General features: G+C 47.7%; 1 protein-coding gene across 6 annotated transcripts in view; it reads left to right on the top strand.

The window, feature by feature from the left end:
- The window catches only part of Homer2 (homer scaffold protein 2), a 92082-nt gene extending 77155 nt beyond the window's left edge, over window positions 1-14927 (top strand). For 2 of the 6 annotated variants that reach the window (XM_087551633.1, XM_087551636.1), the window contains exons 4-10: window positions 3335-3427; window positions 6259-6365; window positions 9813-9969; window positions 11960-12070; window positions 12921-13001; window positions 13794-13968; window positions 14092-14927. In XM_087551633.1, the coding sequence (XP_087407759.1) occupies window positions 3335-3427; window positions 6259-6365; window positions 9813-9969; window positions 11960-12070; window positions 12921-13001; window positions 13794-13968; window positions 14092-14126 (759 nt within the window). In that variant the 3' untranslated portion in view covers window positions 14127-14927. 6 annotated transcript variants of the gene reach the window in all.
- Window positions 14928-15172: the final 245 nt, after the last annotated feature.

Genomic DNA, 15172 nt, shown 5'->3' with positions numbered 1-15172 from the left:
TTGCATCAGTAGGTATGAATATTTTTCTCACTCACAATATGTCCTTCCAAATTGCTTCTCAGTGGGGCTGTACCAAAACACGTACCAAAACAAAACGATCTCGCCAGCACGGGGGCTTGGGATTGTATTTAGCGCGTGCTAATCTTACAGGCAAAGAATGGCACCGTGTCATTTTTGTTTCAGTTCTCCAGGCAGGCTGAGCCACCCTAGTTATGCGCTGTTTATTTCCTGTATTCTGCTCATGAATTCCACCATTTATTTATTGGCATTTTTATATTTTTCCTTTCATCTGTGTGAACAGTATTAGTCCTTTTTCATGCAGTCCTACCCTGGCTGAGGACACGTGGCTGCTGTTTCCCTTCTGAGTGAGTGGGGATTGGTTTTTTTGTTTTGTTTTGTTTTATGTCTTTGAATTTTGTTTTTTTTTTTTTCTCTCTCTCTACATTTAAAAGCTTTGAATTGGTATATCGTCAGACCTGTCACTTCTGTGACTTTCTTTCATGTCTTCCAAGTTTAGAGAATTACTGTCCTAGCCCTCCAGCCGTGGTCTCATAAAGGCTTGATTCTGTTTGCACCCAGGACTGATTTCCAAAGTCGGCCTTTTAATCTATCAGGAGTCCAGCACTCTTGTTTCCCACTTACCGTAGCTGAATAACCTTGATTTACTGTTCGCCTTCTGGCCTAAGCTCAGGGCCCAATTCTCATGGCTCACTCTGCTCTGGCCTGTATATCAACTGGTAACCTAGAAATTTGTTTTGTTTAGGGGATTTCGTTGTTGTTGTTGTTCTGGGGGTCTGTTTTTGCTTTTTGAGATAGGGTCTCGCACTATAGTCCAGGCTTAGAATTCATTGTGTAGCCAAGGCTTGGTGGCTTTCAGTTATGTGTGATCCTCCTGCTTCAGCTTCCTAAGTGCCACCATGCTCAGCTTATAAAACATTTTACATGAGCGTTATCTGATGCACCACTCCCGAAGAGGCCGGAAGAGGGCACCAGAGCCCCCAGAACTGGAGTTCTCTTGTGGGTGCTGGGAACCAAAGCCCTGAGGTCCCCAAGATCAGTCAGTGCTCTCAACTGCTAAGCCAGCTCTCTGGTCCCACTCTTCCTTTTTGTTACTTTAAAGCTTTTTTTCCCCCAGAAATTTCCTTTATAGTTTGTGTTTGTTTGAATGTAAGCAAAATCCCTTAGAGTTCCTTTGTGGAGAGGGACCGAGTCTTTGACAAGATTGTGTCCTTTCTCAGTAGGCAGGGGCTCACAACAGGCCTGTGCCTGCTCTCTGCCTGGGGTTTTCCAGAAGGAGAGGCCATGTCCATCATGGTCCCTCAAAGTGAGTGGCATTACCCATCGGTCCCCCCATCAGTCTCATGTGCTTAAGCAGTGGGAGATGATTTTCCTCTGACAGCTTTGCAGTGGTCAGGTCTGAAGCCTCTTGTCTGTGGCTTAGTTAGTGGCCCTGTGGTAGGGAAGATGCAGGCTGGAGTAAGAAGCATACCCTTTTCTCCTCACATGGGGTTCTGTCTGTCAGGGTCCAGAAAGCGGGCTCAGAGAAGAGACCCTGTGTTTACCCACAGATGAGCATGTAGCAGAACTTCCAGAATTCTCAGGGTCTGGAAACCTGCTGGTTTTTCCTGTTTCTCAGTGTTACCCTTTTAGCCTTCCTAGATATATAACTCCAGCATTATCATTAAATAATCTGCTGGTCTACGGCATACTGCTAAGTAAACTCTCTCCTGTCAGAGACTATAAGACAGTGTAGTGATTGCCTGTGACTGTTGGATTTTTTTAAAAGATTCTCTAAGTGTTTACGTTAGACTGTGCGTATATGTGTGGCTGAGCGTGGATTTGTGTGCTTACGTGAAGTACACAGAGACTCCAGAGAAAGGTGTGGGTCTCCTGGAGCTGGAGTTACAGGTGGTTGTAAGCCACCTGACCTGGGAGCTAGGAACCAAACCCTGAGTCTTCTACAAGAGCGCTGTGCTCTCTAACTGTTGAATCCTCTCTCTAGTCCTGACTTTAGAATGTTGAAATTATAGAAATAAGGGGCTAGAGAGATGGCTCAGCGGTTAAGAGCACTGACTGCTCTCCCAGAGGTCCTGAGTTCAATTCCCAGCAACCACATGGTGGCTCACAACCATCTGTAATGGGATCTGATGCCCTCTTCTGGTGTCTGAAGACAGCTACAGTGTACTCATATATATTATTACTCACATACATAAAGCAAATAAATAAATCTTTTCAGAGTTATAGAAATATTAAAACATTTTAAAACAGAGGACATAGAATAATAAACTGTGGCTAATAATAAATTATCAGCCAGACGCCGATTAACCGTGTTGGTAGGTTTTCTCATGGTTGTGTCAAATGCAACCTAAAGAAGGGTTTCTTTTGACTCTTGCTTTAAAGGTGCAGTCCATCAGGGTACAGAGGACGGGGAGTGGCTGGCTGGTCCTGAAGTGTCCCTAGACAGGAAGCAGGGAGCCGAATGCTGGTCCTCAGCACTAACCGCCTCCCCCTTTAGCATCCCCAGATCCCAGCCCATAGCCCATTCAGGGTGTCTTCCTCCTCAGTTAACCCTCTCTGGAAGATTGAAGAAGCGCATCTCCAAGGGTTGCAAATCAGGTCGGGCTGACCGTGAAGATTAACCACCATGCTAACAGTCTATCGTGCTTCCCCTTTCTTGCTGGAGCATTTCAGAGTTAATGACGCGATCATTAGACATCAGCTGTTTATGGCATTTTCTGGTTTGTACCTAAAGCTTTCCCCTAACACTTTAGGTGTTTGTTTTGTTGTTGCTGCTGCTGCCGCTGCCACATGGCAGTGGTGTCAGTGTGACGGGGTCTCGTTGTTTATATTGCAGGCTGCCCTAGACAGGGCAAGAGCTGGCTTTGAACTTTCAATTCTCTCAGCACAGCCTCCTAAGTTCTGGGGTTCCCGGTGTGCACACCACAGCCTCGTTTCCCTTTTTCGTGGCACCAACTTACAAGTTCTTCAACCACCAACAGAGTCGGTGGACTTCGCCATGGGTTCCTTCTGTGGAGAAGCTGTATTTCTTGCGATGTCTTTGTGTTGGTTACTGTTAGCCGGAGGATTTTAAATTCATGCGTCCTCTCAGTCACTGCATCCAGCTAGTCTCAGTAACTCTGAAACTGGGTCCAGGCTGACCAGGGCCAGCGATTATTGGAAAAAGGGATTTCTTATCTTTGTTTCCTTTTAATGACAGAATTCTTCTGCCATTTGTACAGAATTTATAGGGTTAGCATGGATGCAGGATAACAAGGTGGGCACTGGAGACGCCATGAATAAAATCGAAGCCCTAACAACTGTTCTATGTGTTCAGTTTGCAGAGAAATTCCAGGAGGTAAGAGAAGCTGCCAGGTTAGCCAGAGACAAGTCCCAGGAGAAAATCGAGACGTCAAGTAATCATTCCCAAGTAAGTAATTTGTCCCTGAAATACATCTGAGTGTGATCAGTAATTGAGATTCCCTATTCCTTGTCACTCCTGGCAAGAAATGGGTAATTTTAGCAGCAGGACATTCTGAAGGCATTTTTTTTTTCAACTATTAGCCTGCTCCCGGTGAGATGCAAGTGACACGTTTTCATGAGACTTTGGAATTTCTCAGGTGTAGTACTGTATTTTTGACAGAAAGCTGTTGATACAATGAGGGTTGCCTGTCCCCGACCCAGGAAGAACTGCAGTCATTGTGTTTGAAGGTCAGAGTGTGGCTTTGTGGAATAGTGCTGCTTACTTAGCCTGCTTAGACCAGGATGGGTTCCCGGCACTTGGAAGGGGGCGGGGCTTGGTTAGCACACCATGTCTGCATTAAGACAGTCATGCTAGGTCAGAGTCTCTGTGTTTTCCTGAACTCTAGCAGCCCCGAGGACAGGCAGTGTTTGAATGTGAGTGACAAGGCTGTGTTTACTGATTGTTGGGAAATCCATAGCAGGATGTCCCTACTTTGCACCTGGGAAAATGCTTGATACCCAGAGCTCCAAGCCTCTCCCTGTCTTAACAAGAGGCAGATGGGAGATGGTGTTCCCACAGTTCGAAGTCTGAAGAGATTCAGCTTTGCCAGGATTTGAGTAGTCTGTCTGCTTAAAACCATGATATAACAATGACTATAAAGGACCCATTTTTAACCCAAAATTGAAAAAAAAAATTAAGAAAGGCTTAATTATCCTATGGGGGGGAGGGGGCGACCTCCAGGAACAGAATTGGGATTTGGTTGAGAATGATAGTCTGGAGACACTGTGAAGTCCGGAATTCTTCCTTATTTATCATTCATCTCATCAGCTGGGTGGTCAGTAGCCTTCGGAGTTGTTATATGACATGAGTAGGATATGTAGGCACCAAGGAAGGGCGTGTCTCACAAGGCTGCTGGGGGAAGAATGGCTTAGCCTGGGTAGCTGTGGGGTCAGGACTGGACCCTGAGTCCCACGGAAAAGCAGAAGCCTAGGAAGCAAGGAAAAGAGGAGCTGAGCAGAGCCCTGGGAAGGAGAAGCCTCAGCAGGTGGAGCAGTCACTGAGGATGAGAGAGCCACCTGGGGCCCCGCGTCTGCCAGCAGACTCGGTGGCTGGGACAATGGCACAGGCAGACCTACGTCTGTCCGGACTTACACACCCATTGGGCTTGCCTTAGAGAAGATAGTCCAGGAGGAGTTAGACTGAGTATATGAATGCTAGGCTTCTGGTGGGTGGGACTTTAACTAGTCCTTGATCCAAGGGACAGTTTGATTTAGGGTAATAATTATTGAGTCATCACTTGAGTTCTTGGAATGGAAATGTGGGTAGAAACTGCAGTCAGTTGTTTTTGTTTAAAAAAAAACTGCTATATGTTTACTTGTGTGTGTGTGTGTGTGTGTGTGTGTGTGTGTGTGAGAGAGAGAGAGAGAGAGAGAGAGAGAGAGAGAATAAAAGAAATACAACATAGCAGACTGTCAAGAAAGAAATAAAGCCCAGTTGCCCTTTGGCTAGGATGTAGCTCAATGGTAGGACACCGCCTAATATTGCCTAACAAGCACAAGGCCCTGAGTTCTAGCCCCAGCACTGGAAAACAAGCACAGAACACGTCGTCGTATTGCCATGTGCCGTATCAACCACAAGATAAGCCGCTAGTTTGTTAAACCTTTCTAGCACTTTCTTTTATCACCACTCCTTTTAACCTTTTAAGAAAATACTTTCCAAGTCATGACCGTTTCCCCCCAGTTCCCAGTGTTCCCTTTCAACCCTGCTGTAACGCCCAAGGAGTATCCCAGTCTCGCCATGGCGTATTCCCGTGACTCCTTACAATCCGAGGCAGCTGTGCCTTTTCTGATGTCTTCACTAACACGAACACCATGACAGTGGTGTTCCTGCCCCTCTGTGAGCATTCGATGGCTGCTCTGCAGGATAAACTCTACGAATGGAAACCTGGGTTGAGGTGTGGGCATGTAAAGCACTGAGGTGCGCTGTGCTCTTAGCCCACCAATCTGTTGATCTGACAGATGACAAGTGGATCTCCACTGGGTTTCTCCGTTTCCAGTGACATTAAATGTTTTTATGCTTATTGATTATGTGCATTTCTTCTTTTGTAATTACCAATAGTCTTTCTTTACTTTTCAAGAGAGTAAAGTATTCATATGTTGGTTTCTAAGGGCTTTACAGATATTTATGTAGTATTAAATATATAATGATATTTTTATTGCTTCTTTGAGAATTTCACACAGTGTATCTACCCCTCTTACCTTTTGTTCTTTCTTTCTCTCTAAATAACCTGCCAAGTCCAATATGGCTGCCTTTAGACTCTTGGATGTGAAGTCTCATGTCCACCGGAGCATAGCTGACCTACTGGGGTCAAACCCTTAAAGAGAACTGATTCTTTCTCTTCCAGAAGATATCTACTATCTGTAGCTCTTCAATTAGGGGTGGCAGCTCTTGAGCCCCACCCTCCATGCTGGAATATTGCCTGGATTGACTATATCCTAGGCTTGTTCAGACAACCACAGCTGTTGGCTTTTTAATATGTGAAAATTTTAGACATAAACTATATAATGAACTTCCTCATGGTGTGGAGTGTTCGTGGCACTTAGACCCCGTGAACGATTGTCTTGGTCAGCCTTTCTGCCAGTCAGTCTACACTGCATTCTGGTTCAGTGAGTGGGTTTGTCCAGACTCATATTTTGTCATTATGCCTAATTTGCTGCCAATGTAAGGGCAAGCAGTAACATGTGAAGATAATTCACTTTGGCCAGGAATCTGGGTGTGAAACCCCGTCTTCCACTCAGGCATCCAGCGTCAATGGGACAGATGACGAGAAAGCCTCCCATGCGAGTCCGGCCGACACACACCTCAAGTCTGAGAATGACAAGCTGAAGATCGCTTTGACACAGAGGTGAGGTTGCAGCAGAATCCATGCCCTCTGTTCTCCGTGCTGTGTTTCCCGAAAGCCTTTCCCAACCAGGCAGGGTCCTGCTCAGGGTATCTCATTCTCCCTCCTGGTCAGAGGAAGACCTATTGTCTTCCTCACCTGTCTGTCAGTGTCAACCGGTGTCGGTGAGTGTGCATGAGTGTTAGTGTAGGGTGTGTGTACAGGAGATACAATTACATGCAAGTGTGTGTGTGAAAATCTGCTGGATCTCTAATCGTGTTTTGCTTTTGAAGAGGAGTATTTATTTATTCATCTCTGACAAGAAGGATCTTAAACATCCAAGAAAAATATGTAAGAGCTAAGAAACAGTTCTCCTCCTGAGGAGCTGACACCACACTCGGGTGTGCCCTGCTCCTTTCTACTCACCCCTGTGTTCCAGATCTACATTAAAAATGCCTTTCAGTAGACTCCAGTTCTGCTTTTTAAGAAAGTCTAAGAAATTATGAAAAATAATACAAAATTACACACAAAATCAATAATGTTCCTATATATAAAAAAGGTGGACTAGTACTTAAAGAAGAGGTTTTCTTTATAAAATTAACTAGAATTATAAAACACATGAGGATACAGCTGGTGAGAAATGTCCAGGATGACAGGAAGCAAAGGGGTTGCTGCTGTTTTGAAACAGGGTCTCAGCATGAACAAGCCTGCAGCTCGTGGGCAAGCCTGCAGCTCACTGTATCTGAGCACAGGTTTGAACTCTGGGTCTTCCTGCCTCTGAGTCACAAGTCTGAAATCACAAGCATGCATGACTCTATGTGATCTTTTGAGGGTCACAGATAAATAATTTAACATATAACATGTGTCTTGCCTTTAATTTTTTTTTTTTATGGGGAAGAAAGAGGGACAAAATTTGTGGAGACCAGTTAAGCAGAGTGCTTGCTGCTCTTACAAAGAACAAGTTCCATTGCCAAAACCCACCCTGGGTGGCTCATAACTGCCTGTAATGTCAGCTGCAGGGGACCCAGCATTTTCTTTGGCCCTTGAAAGCACCACCAGCACACGTGCTATCTGCATGCACACATGCATGCATATGGGGTCTCTCATGCACACGCACATACACAAATACACAAATCTTTAAAAACATGTATAGTTAACACAGAGTTCTAAACACATACAGTATGAGGTACTCAAATCAGTCAGCAATCCTTCGTTCAAACACAGGTGGCCTTCAATCAGAAGTCGTAAGGAGTTTGCAAGGTACCCGTTTCTTCTGTGTGGTTCTGTACTTTAGCATGGTCCCCATAGTGATATCAAGAAGATTTTAGATGACAACACAAGCTCTCCTGTGTTCTGGACCTTCAGGACTAGCCCTAGGTACCATCAGAATTACCCTGCTCACCTGGCTGAGGGCTTCAGCCAGGTGCCCTCAGTCTCGTCTTTCTGTCCAGGAAGATTCTCTCACCACATTCCCCCTCATAAGAGCCATCCTGTCTAGATTCTCCCACTGGACTATTGAAACGAGGCCTAGTTATCGAGGGACTCCTTGCCCAAGGTCACATGGCTAAAAGCAAGCAAGCCTCCCCTTCTCCCAGCACTGCCTTCTTGAACGGATCTCTGTGGACAGTCTCTTCAGCCAGCCGCAGCCTCCATTGGAGCCCCTGCACCCCCAAAGAGCCGCCATTCAGTGCCGCAGCTCAGCACCCTGGCCCCTGTCAGGAACCCGATTCCTGTTTCTGACCTAGAAATTCCAGAAAGCACAGAGGCTCTCAGATCCCACCTTCTGCGTCTGGATGCTGACTTAGGCGCTTCGGAGACAAAACTGACCAGTTTCTTCTCTTACCAGGTGGCTAGGAGGACTATTTTTGGCTGTTTAAAGTCACAGTGGGATGCCCCAATGAAAATATTCCAACCCTAAAAATAAATGTTTTCAAATCCAAGTTCAGTGAGAGTGAGTCAGAGGAAAAGCTGTGAAGCTGTTTCCCTAGATCAGCTTAATTCTTAGTCGTCGCCTCTGAAAGTCATCAGATAAAAACATTTTACTATTTTGTTTTTTTTTTTAATTCAGTATGCGGCATTTAAAACTGAGAGCACGCAGTTCCTGGTCATATCATAGATCCATGAGACTGTAGGTAGAAAGATAACATATTGTTCAGATATAGTTGTATATATTTAAATTTTTTCTTTAAGTCCTTAGAAAAAGGACTTTTGGGGGGCAAAATTTTTCTTTGTATATGGCACTTGAATAACTGTGTGTGTGTGTGTGTGTGTGTGTGTGTGTGTGTGTGTGTGTGTATACGTGCGTGTGCGCATGCGCGCACACTCATGTATGTGGGTGTGTGCACCTTACATGTATGTACAGAAACCAGAGGGGGCTGTTTCTGCCACCTTTCACCTTATTTTTGGAGTCACGGTTTCTGCTGAGCCTGAAGCTCACCATTTGGCTGGACTGACTCTGCATCCAGTTTCTGTAGTCTGTCTGCCTCCGTCCCTCAGAGCTGGAGTTACAGGCACTGTGGTCATGCCCAGCTTTTACACGGGCGCTGGGGACTTGAACTCTGAACCCTTGCTTTCACAACAACCATTCTTATCCAGTGACCCATCTTTCACCTCCTTTTTGTTGTTTTGTGTTGTTTTGTTTTAGACAGGGTTTCCCAGGAACCTTTGGCTATAATTTACAGAGATCCTCCTGCCTCTGCCTCTGCGGTGCTGGGTTAAAGGTGTGCACCACTATGCCTGGCTCCTGTTTTGTTTCGTTTGTTAGGATTTGGTTTGGTTTTCATTTTGAAGCAGGGTCTCTCACTTGACCCAGAGCTCATCCATCATCTACACTGGCCAGCCAACAAATCCTCCTGCCTCCCAGTACAGGGGTCCCAAGCATGTACAAACGCCCCTGGATTTCTACACCTGTGTTCTTAAGTCAGACTCGGGTCCTCGTGCCCCTGTGACAAGCCCCACACAGACTGGGCTGTCACTCTGCCTGTCAGTAGAACCTCCCATGGGTTTGTCCTGTCCAGCTCTGGTCCGTCGGCTCTGGTCACATTCAGTGCTGTGTGAGACTATCCAGTCCTGAACAAGGAAATGAAAGTGGTGGTCGGGGATTGGGAGGGAGGGGTTGAGTGATAACCAAGGAAGCTTGGTTCCTTCTGTTCGAAAGGTCTTCTTCACTGAGATCAATGCTGCGACAGGACTCAGTATGGGCTCTTAAGAACGGCTCTATCCCAGCCCCTCTTCTAAGGCAACTTTTACAGGAAAGAAGTGGGTAGAGTGATATGTTCACACCAGAGAGACTCCAGTCCCTCCTGGCAGTCGTGCAAACAGACCCAACACTAGAGAGCTGGCCGACTGGTAGACAAGGAATTTGAGCTTCCCGAGGGGGTGGGCCAAGGGATGGCCAGCTTCCCACTCCTCAGCAGATGGAGGGGTGATGGACACCACTTCTAATCTCTGTCCCTACCGTCACCCCTCCAGTGCTGCCAATGTGAAGAAGTGGGAGATCGAGCTGCAGACCCTGCGGGAGAGCAATGCCCGGCTGACCACCGCGCTGCAGGAGTCGGCGGCCAGTGTAGAACAGTGGAAGCGGCAGTTCTCCATCTGCAGAGATGAGAATGACAGGCTCCGCAGCAAGGTGGGGACAGCAGCCAGCAGGACAGAGGCCTGGCGGGCTGGAGCGGGCGGAGGAGATGGGCCACAGAAAGACCCTTTCCTCTCTCTGCCTTCACCCCACGGGCAGGAGGAAGACATTTTCATCTCCTCTTTCAACACTCCCATCTTCCCGCTTCTCTTAGTAGGACTTCAATCATGAAAATGATTGACCTTGAATTCCTGTGGCTAAGGAAAAGATAAGTGAACCAGAGATCCCTGCCAAGGGTTCCCCCATAGCCTGCACCCTGCCCCAAGCTGGTCATCTCTGTGGCTTGGGCTCTCCAGCCGAGGAAGGGAACCCAAGGACAAATGAGAAATTGGTCCAGGAAACGCTGAGTATGTTTCCACAGAGACCCTGATTCCATCCAAATCATGATTTCTAAAAATGTAAGTTTAGAAGCCAAAAGAGTGATGTAGTACTGAGAGAGGAGAAAGGTGGGTGCCAACCGCTGAGGGACTCTCTGTTGTCCGCCTTTGATGACTGAGGGACTCTCTGTTGTCCGCCTTTGATGACTGAGGGTTTAGATTTTATTCAGATTGTCCCTGTAATCAGCTCTGTGGTCACTCTCATCTGATCTGGTGCTGTGGTACTGCGAGGTGCTCAGGGATGCCCGTGTAGAAGTCCTCCAGTCTCTGTTTAGACTATGATGTGTGAACCCATTAACCCCCTGAGTGTGAGCCCACAGGGCTTCAGAGAATGCGCCGTAAGTGCAGGGTTTCGGGGGACATGTTTCTGGACCCACGTGTATCACGTGCCCTGACTGGCCCAGGCCGAGCCACTGTGGTGTAGCCCCACAGCACCACCTTCCTCAGGCGCTAACTGCCCACCCAGCTGCCTCTTGTCATTTTCTTCTTTTTTTTTTTTTTTTTTTCCCGGGGCTGGGGACCGAACCCAGGGCCTTGCGCTTCCTAGGCAAGCGCTCTACCACTGAGCCAAATCCCCAACCCAGCCTCTTGTCATTTTCATTTCCCATCCCTGTGATGAATGTGCTGACTGACAGCCAGGGCACAGGGCCAGCTGCTGACTCTGCATGTTCCTATCTGAGCCCTGGCCGATCCTGCTGGCAGAGGGGAGGGATCGACTGCTCCTCCATTGCAAGCAAAGGATGGAATTTCTCCATCTGGTCAGAGTGTGTTAGCCAAAGGCAGTGCTGAGGTGTGGCTCCCTGGGAGGGCGTGGGCCTCCCTCGGAGGAACACTTCAGGTGCTTGGTTCCCAGGCTGGAGGCTCAGCTTCAGTTGGGACTGATGCTTTAGGCCCAGGGGTTGGTGCAGCTACAGAGAAAGGCCTTATGCCAAAGACTGGCATCGTCTGAGTGTGGCAATGCAGTGTGTCTGCTTTTGGATGGTACACTGGCTCCACTCCCACCGTCCACTCTGCACACGCATTTTGGTTTCCAAGAAATGCTAAGCGGCTGACGATGGGGTCAGGATGTGAAGACTCTGTTCTGTCGCTCTGCTTGGTGATCCTTTGTGGGGGTCAGGGGAAAAGAGGCAGTCCTGGGGTTTGCCCATCAGCTACCCACACTGCTCCCCAGCCAAGCCCCTTCCTGTGGGGACCATCTTGCTCTTCAGTGATGGAAATTTCTTTGATTTCCATTTGGTATCTCCTGCCCGTAGTGCTGCTAAATTCTCTAGTTGGCCACCTTAGACCCTGAGGTGATTAAAATGATGTAAAAGTCATTCTTGGGAAAAACAGATCGATTCAGGGGACATCTGGCCTGGGATGATCCTTAGGGCAACTCACTCCCATGTGGAGTAGAGAATGCAGAAGAGAAATGCAGAAGCCCAGCTCATAGGTGGGTTTTCGGGACTTAGTGGCCCCACTGGGATTAAGTTCAGACTCTCAGGTAGCAGGCAGACAGCTGATGGGAGCTGCACGGTGCCTATGGAGCGCTGTATTGTATGGCTTATCTGAAAAGAGAGCATAAAAGTCAACCTGGCAGGCTCGCCTTAACTGTGCCGTTCTTTAAGATTGAGGAGCTGGAAGAACAGTGCGGTGAGATCAACAGGGAGAAGGAAAAGAACACCCAGCTGAAGAGGAGGATTGAGGAGCTGGAGTCAGAGGTCCGAGAAAAGGAAATGGTGAGTAGAGAGCTCGGAGCAGCGCCCTGCATGTCCCCGGCCTTGCATGGCGACCTCTGTCATCTCTTCAGAGCAGGACAGGTGACCTGGGACTCTGGCAACTGCCTGGACTCCAGGATAGAGAATCAGGGCTTGTACCACAGATCAGCTTCCCCTGAGAGCCAGAGCCTCACAGGCCGCTTGCAGCCTTCAGTGTAGGACATCCTGGAGTGAACTGAGGGGGGCAGTTGCAGCTCAGTAGGTAGAATGCTTGCCCAGCATGCGTAAGTTCTGGGGTTTGACCCCCAGGACAGTGTGAACTCCCATGGAGGCACAACCCAGAGTTCGCAGAGGCAGGAGGATCAGGAGTTCAGAGGCCATCTCCATTAAGGCCAGTCTGGATACATGAGGTGCTTTCTGGGAAAAATAAAAGATTTCCCAAAAGCACAAAAGCCACAGTCAGTCTTAGAGATCACCAGAGCAGAGTTCCGCCATCAGGCTCAGGCAACTAGACTTTCCGTCCCCACAGTCGTTTATGTTTGGGGAGACAGAAAAGGTAAGCACACAGCACTGGGATATGGGCAAGTCAACGAGACCTCCCTAGGCCTCGGTTTTTACCACTATGAAGCAGCAATTATAAAAATACAAGTCATTTTACAGCGTGTACAGATTTGATGTGGTGATGTATCAGATACTGCACGCACCCTTAGAGCCCAGCGGTGCTTCAGGATAGATCCCTCTGTTATGATCTAAGTGAGCAAGACAGGGTCCCAGAACTACACATACAAGTCAGCCATTTTCAAGAGTGTGTTATAATCTCTCTCCCTCCCCCCACCCCCCGTGTCTCTTTAAAAATGTCTGTCTCCCCTAGGAGTTGAAGGATCTCCGCAAACAAAGTGAAATCATACCTCAGCTCATGTCCGAGTGTGAATATGTCTCTGAGAAGTTAGAGGTAAGGGTGCACATTGGTCCCGAGGTGATCAGCGTGTCCCTAACTCTTCTGTTCCCTCTCATGTTTACACCTAGGATGGTCAAGGGTGGCTTTCTACTTTCAAGAGCATTCCTGGGGGCTGCCTCAGGAATTTACACAAAGGTTCTTGTGCACAGCCAGAGCGTGGGCGATAGTTTCCCACTTATGGGAAATCCCTGCAGGACCAAGCCAGTCAGGAGGGGGCACTGGAGTGGCCTGGGTGTCTGGACAGGGTCAGGTACAAGTCTGCCCTGGCCTCTTCCCAGCTCTTGCCTTTGGATGCTGACCTTAAACTGCCCTTCCTCACTACCATCAGCTCCCCGATCTACAAAACAAGGGGTTTTCTTCTCCCTCAGTGGTTTCCTCACTGCAGTCCCCTTGACCTACACAAGGGGCACTTTATTGAATTACAACCCCAGGATTGCATTAATAACCAGTTTCTAGGCACATATTCAAGAAAGTCCTAGTTTAGCACCACAGAATACAGCTCTTCCATGGTGTTCTGGCTTTGGTAGGATATAAGAGAAAGGACGGGGCCTCAGATTTCTGGTTCTCCATTGGAACCTTCGTGACACTCCCTTGAGCAGGACTGTGCGTTCTGCATTTCTGGTTGCCGCTTTGGGGTGTTCAGGCCTTTTAATCCTTCTTTAGGAAAACCACCAAGTGGCCCCCTTTCTGACTAGAGTGGTGAGCATTTGGTCCGGGTTCAGCTGTTTTCAGTGATGGCTCCATCAGTCACTGCCTTCTAGATCCCTCTCCCTTTTGTCTCATCAGGCTGCAGAAAGAGACAATCAAAACTTGGAAGACAAAGTGCGGTCTCTAAAGACAGACATCGAGGAGAGTAAATACCGGCAGCGCCACCTGAAGGGGGAGCTCAAGAGCTTCCTTGAGGTGCTGGACGGAAAGATCGATGACCTCCACGACTTCCGCCGAGGGCTCTCCAAGCTAGGCACGGATAACTAGGGTGGGGCGGAGCCTAGATGGAGAGTGGAAAGCGTGTGTGAGAGATGAAGTGGGCATAGGGCATTCTCCGTTTGCTTCTGTAATGCGGGTGCGTTCTGTCTGTCTCCAGGCCAGTCGTGCCGTCCACTCGCTCCTCCAGAATAGAAAATCTCTTGCTTCTCTGGCTTTGTGAGGTCGTGGACACCTGGAAGCTTCTGACTCAGGAATCCAGAACGGTCTACCTTAGCCGTTTACGCAGTCAGGGCAGGGACATTCAGATCTTCCCTTAAGGGCTGTTGCAACCCTATGAACTGGGGATGGGGGAAGTATTTTCTAATCCAAGTATCATTAACCTTTACAACAGGCCTTTGGGCGCCTTCCGCTGCGTGGCACTCAGTGTGTGAGACTCTAGATTCCAGACCGGGAGCACGTGGAGGGAACATCTTTTCCCAGGATGCATTCTGTTCCTTTAGCAGAGGTAGCTAACCTTTCGAAGTTATGACAGATTTCACACTCAAAAACTGCACAATTGATCTACCCAAAAAGAAATAATTATTTAAAAAAAAAAACCTAACATATTTTAAGTAAATACACTGTTTTGGGTTGGAGCGCATTCATAGTTACCCTCAGCTGCATGTGGCCTTTGGACTGTAGGCCACACAAACGTACTTGAAAGGAACCATTTAATGGAGACTTGTCCAGTGGGAAGACAAACCAGAAGTTTTGGCGTGCGCTTACTGACAAGGAATTACTTGTACCTACTCTGACCCATCCTCCCCTGATTTGTCACGGTTGCAACAATGTTTTTTTGTTTGTTAGTTTGTTTTGTTTTTGTTTTGTTTGCTTTCCTTTTTAAATTTCAGAACAGATGCTTGAGCTGTTGGAACAGAATGCAGGGAGGGTGTCTAGCACAGTCTGGGCACATAATAGGTGCTTAATAAACATTCGTTCACTTAAACATATAAACAGAATTTAGTGTTTTAATCAGACCGCACAGCAGAGTTCAGACCCTTGTTGAACAACACATCGTTTCTGTTGTGCTGAAGTAATTATCAGAAACAAATGCAGTTTACTGTACTCAAACCTAGACTTAGCTCTGAGGCTCAGACTGTGGCAAGGTGATCATCATAGGCTACTCTGAGGCCCTCCTGCAGGGCCCCAGCCACGATCCCTCTAGAAGACATTGCCTTTGGGCCACCTTCTCTTCCAGG

The sequence above is a fragment of the Rattus norvegicus genome, chromosome 1, assembly GCF_021556685.1.
Source record: "Rattus norvegicus strain SHRSP/BbbUtx chromosome 1, alternate assembly SHRSP_T2T, whole genome shotgun sequence".
NCBI lineage: Eukaryota > Metazoa > Chordata > Mammalia > Rodentia > Muridae > Rattus > Rattus norvegicus.
The sequence above is the reverse complement of the archived record's forward strand: the minus strand, read 5'-3'. Positions and strand labels throughout refer to the sequence as shown.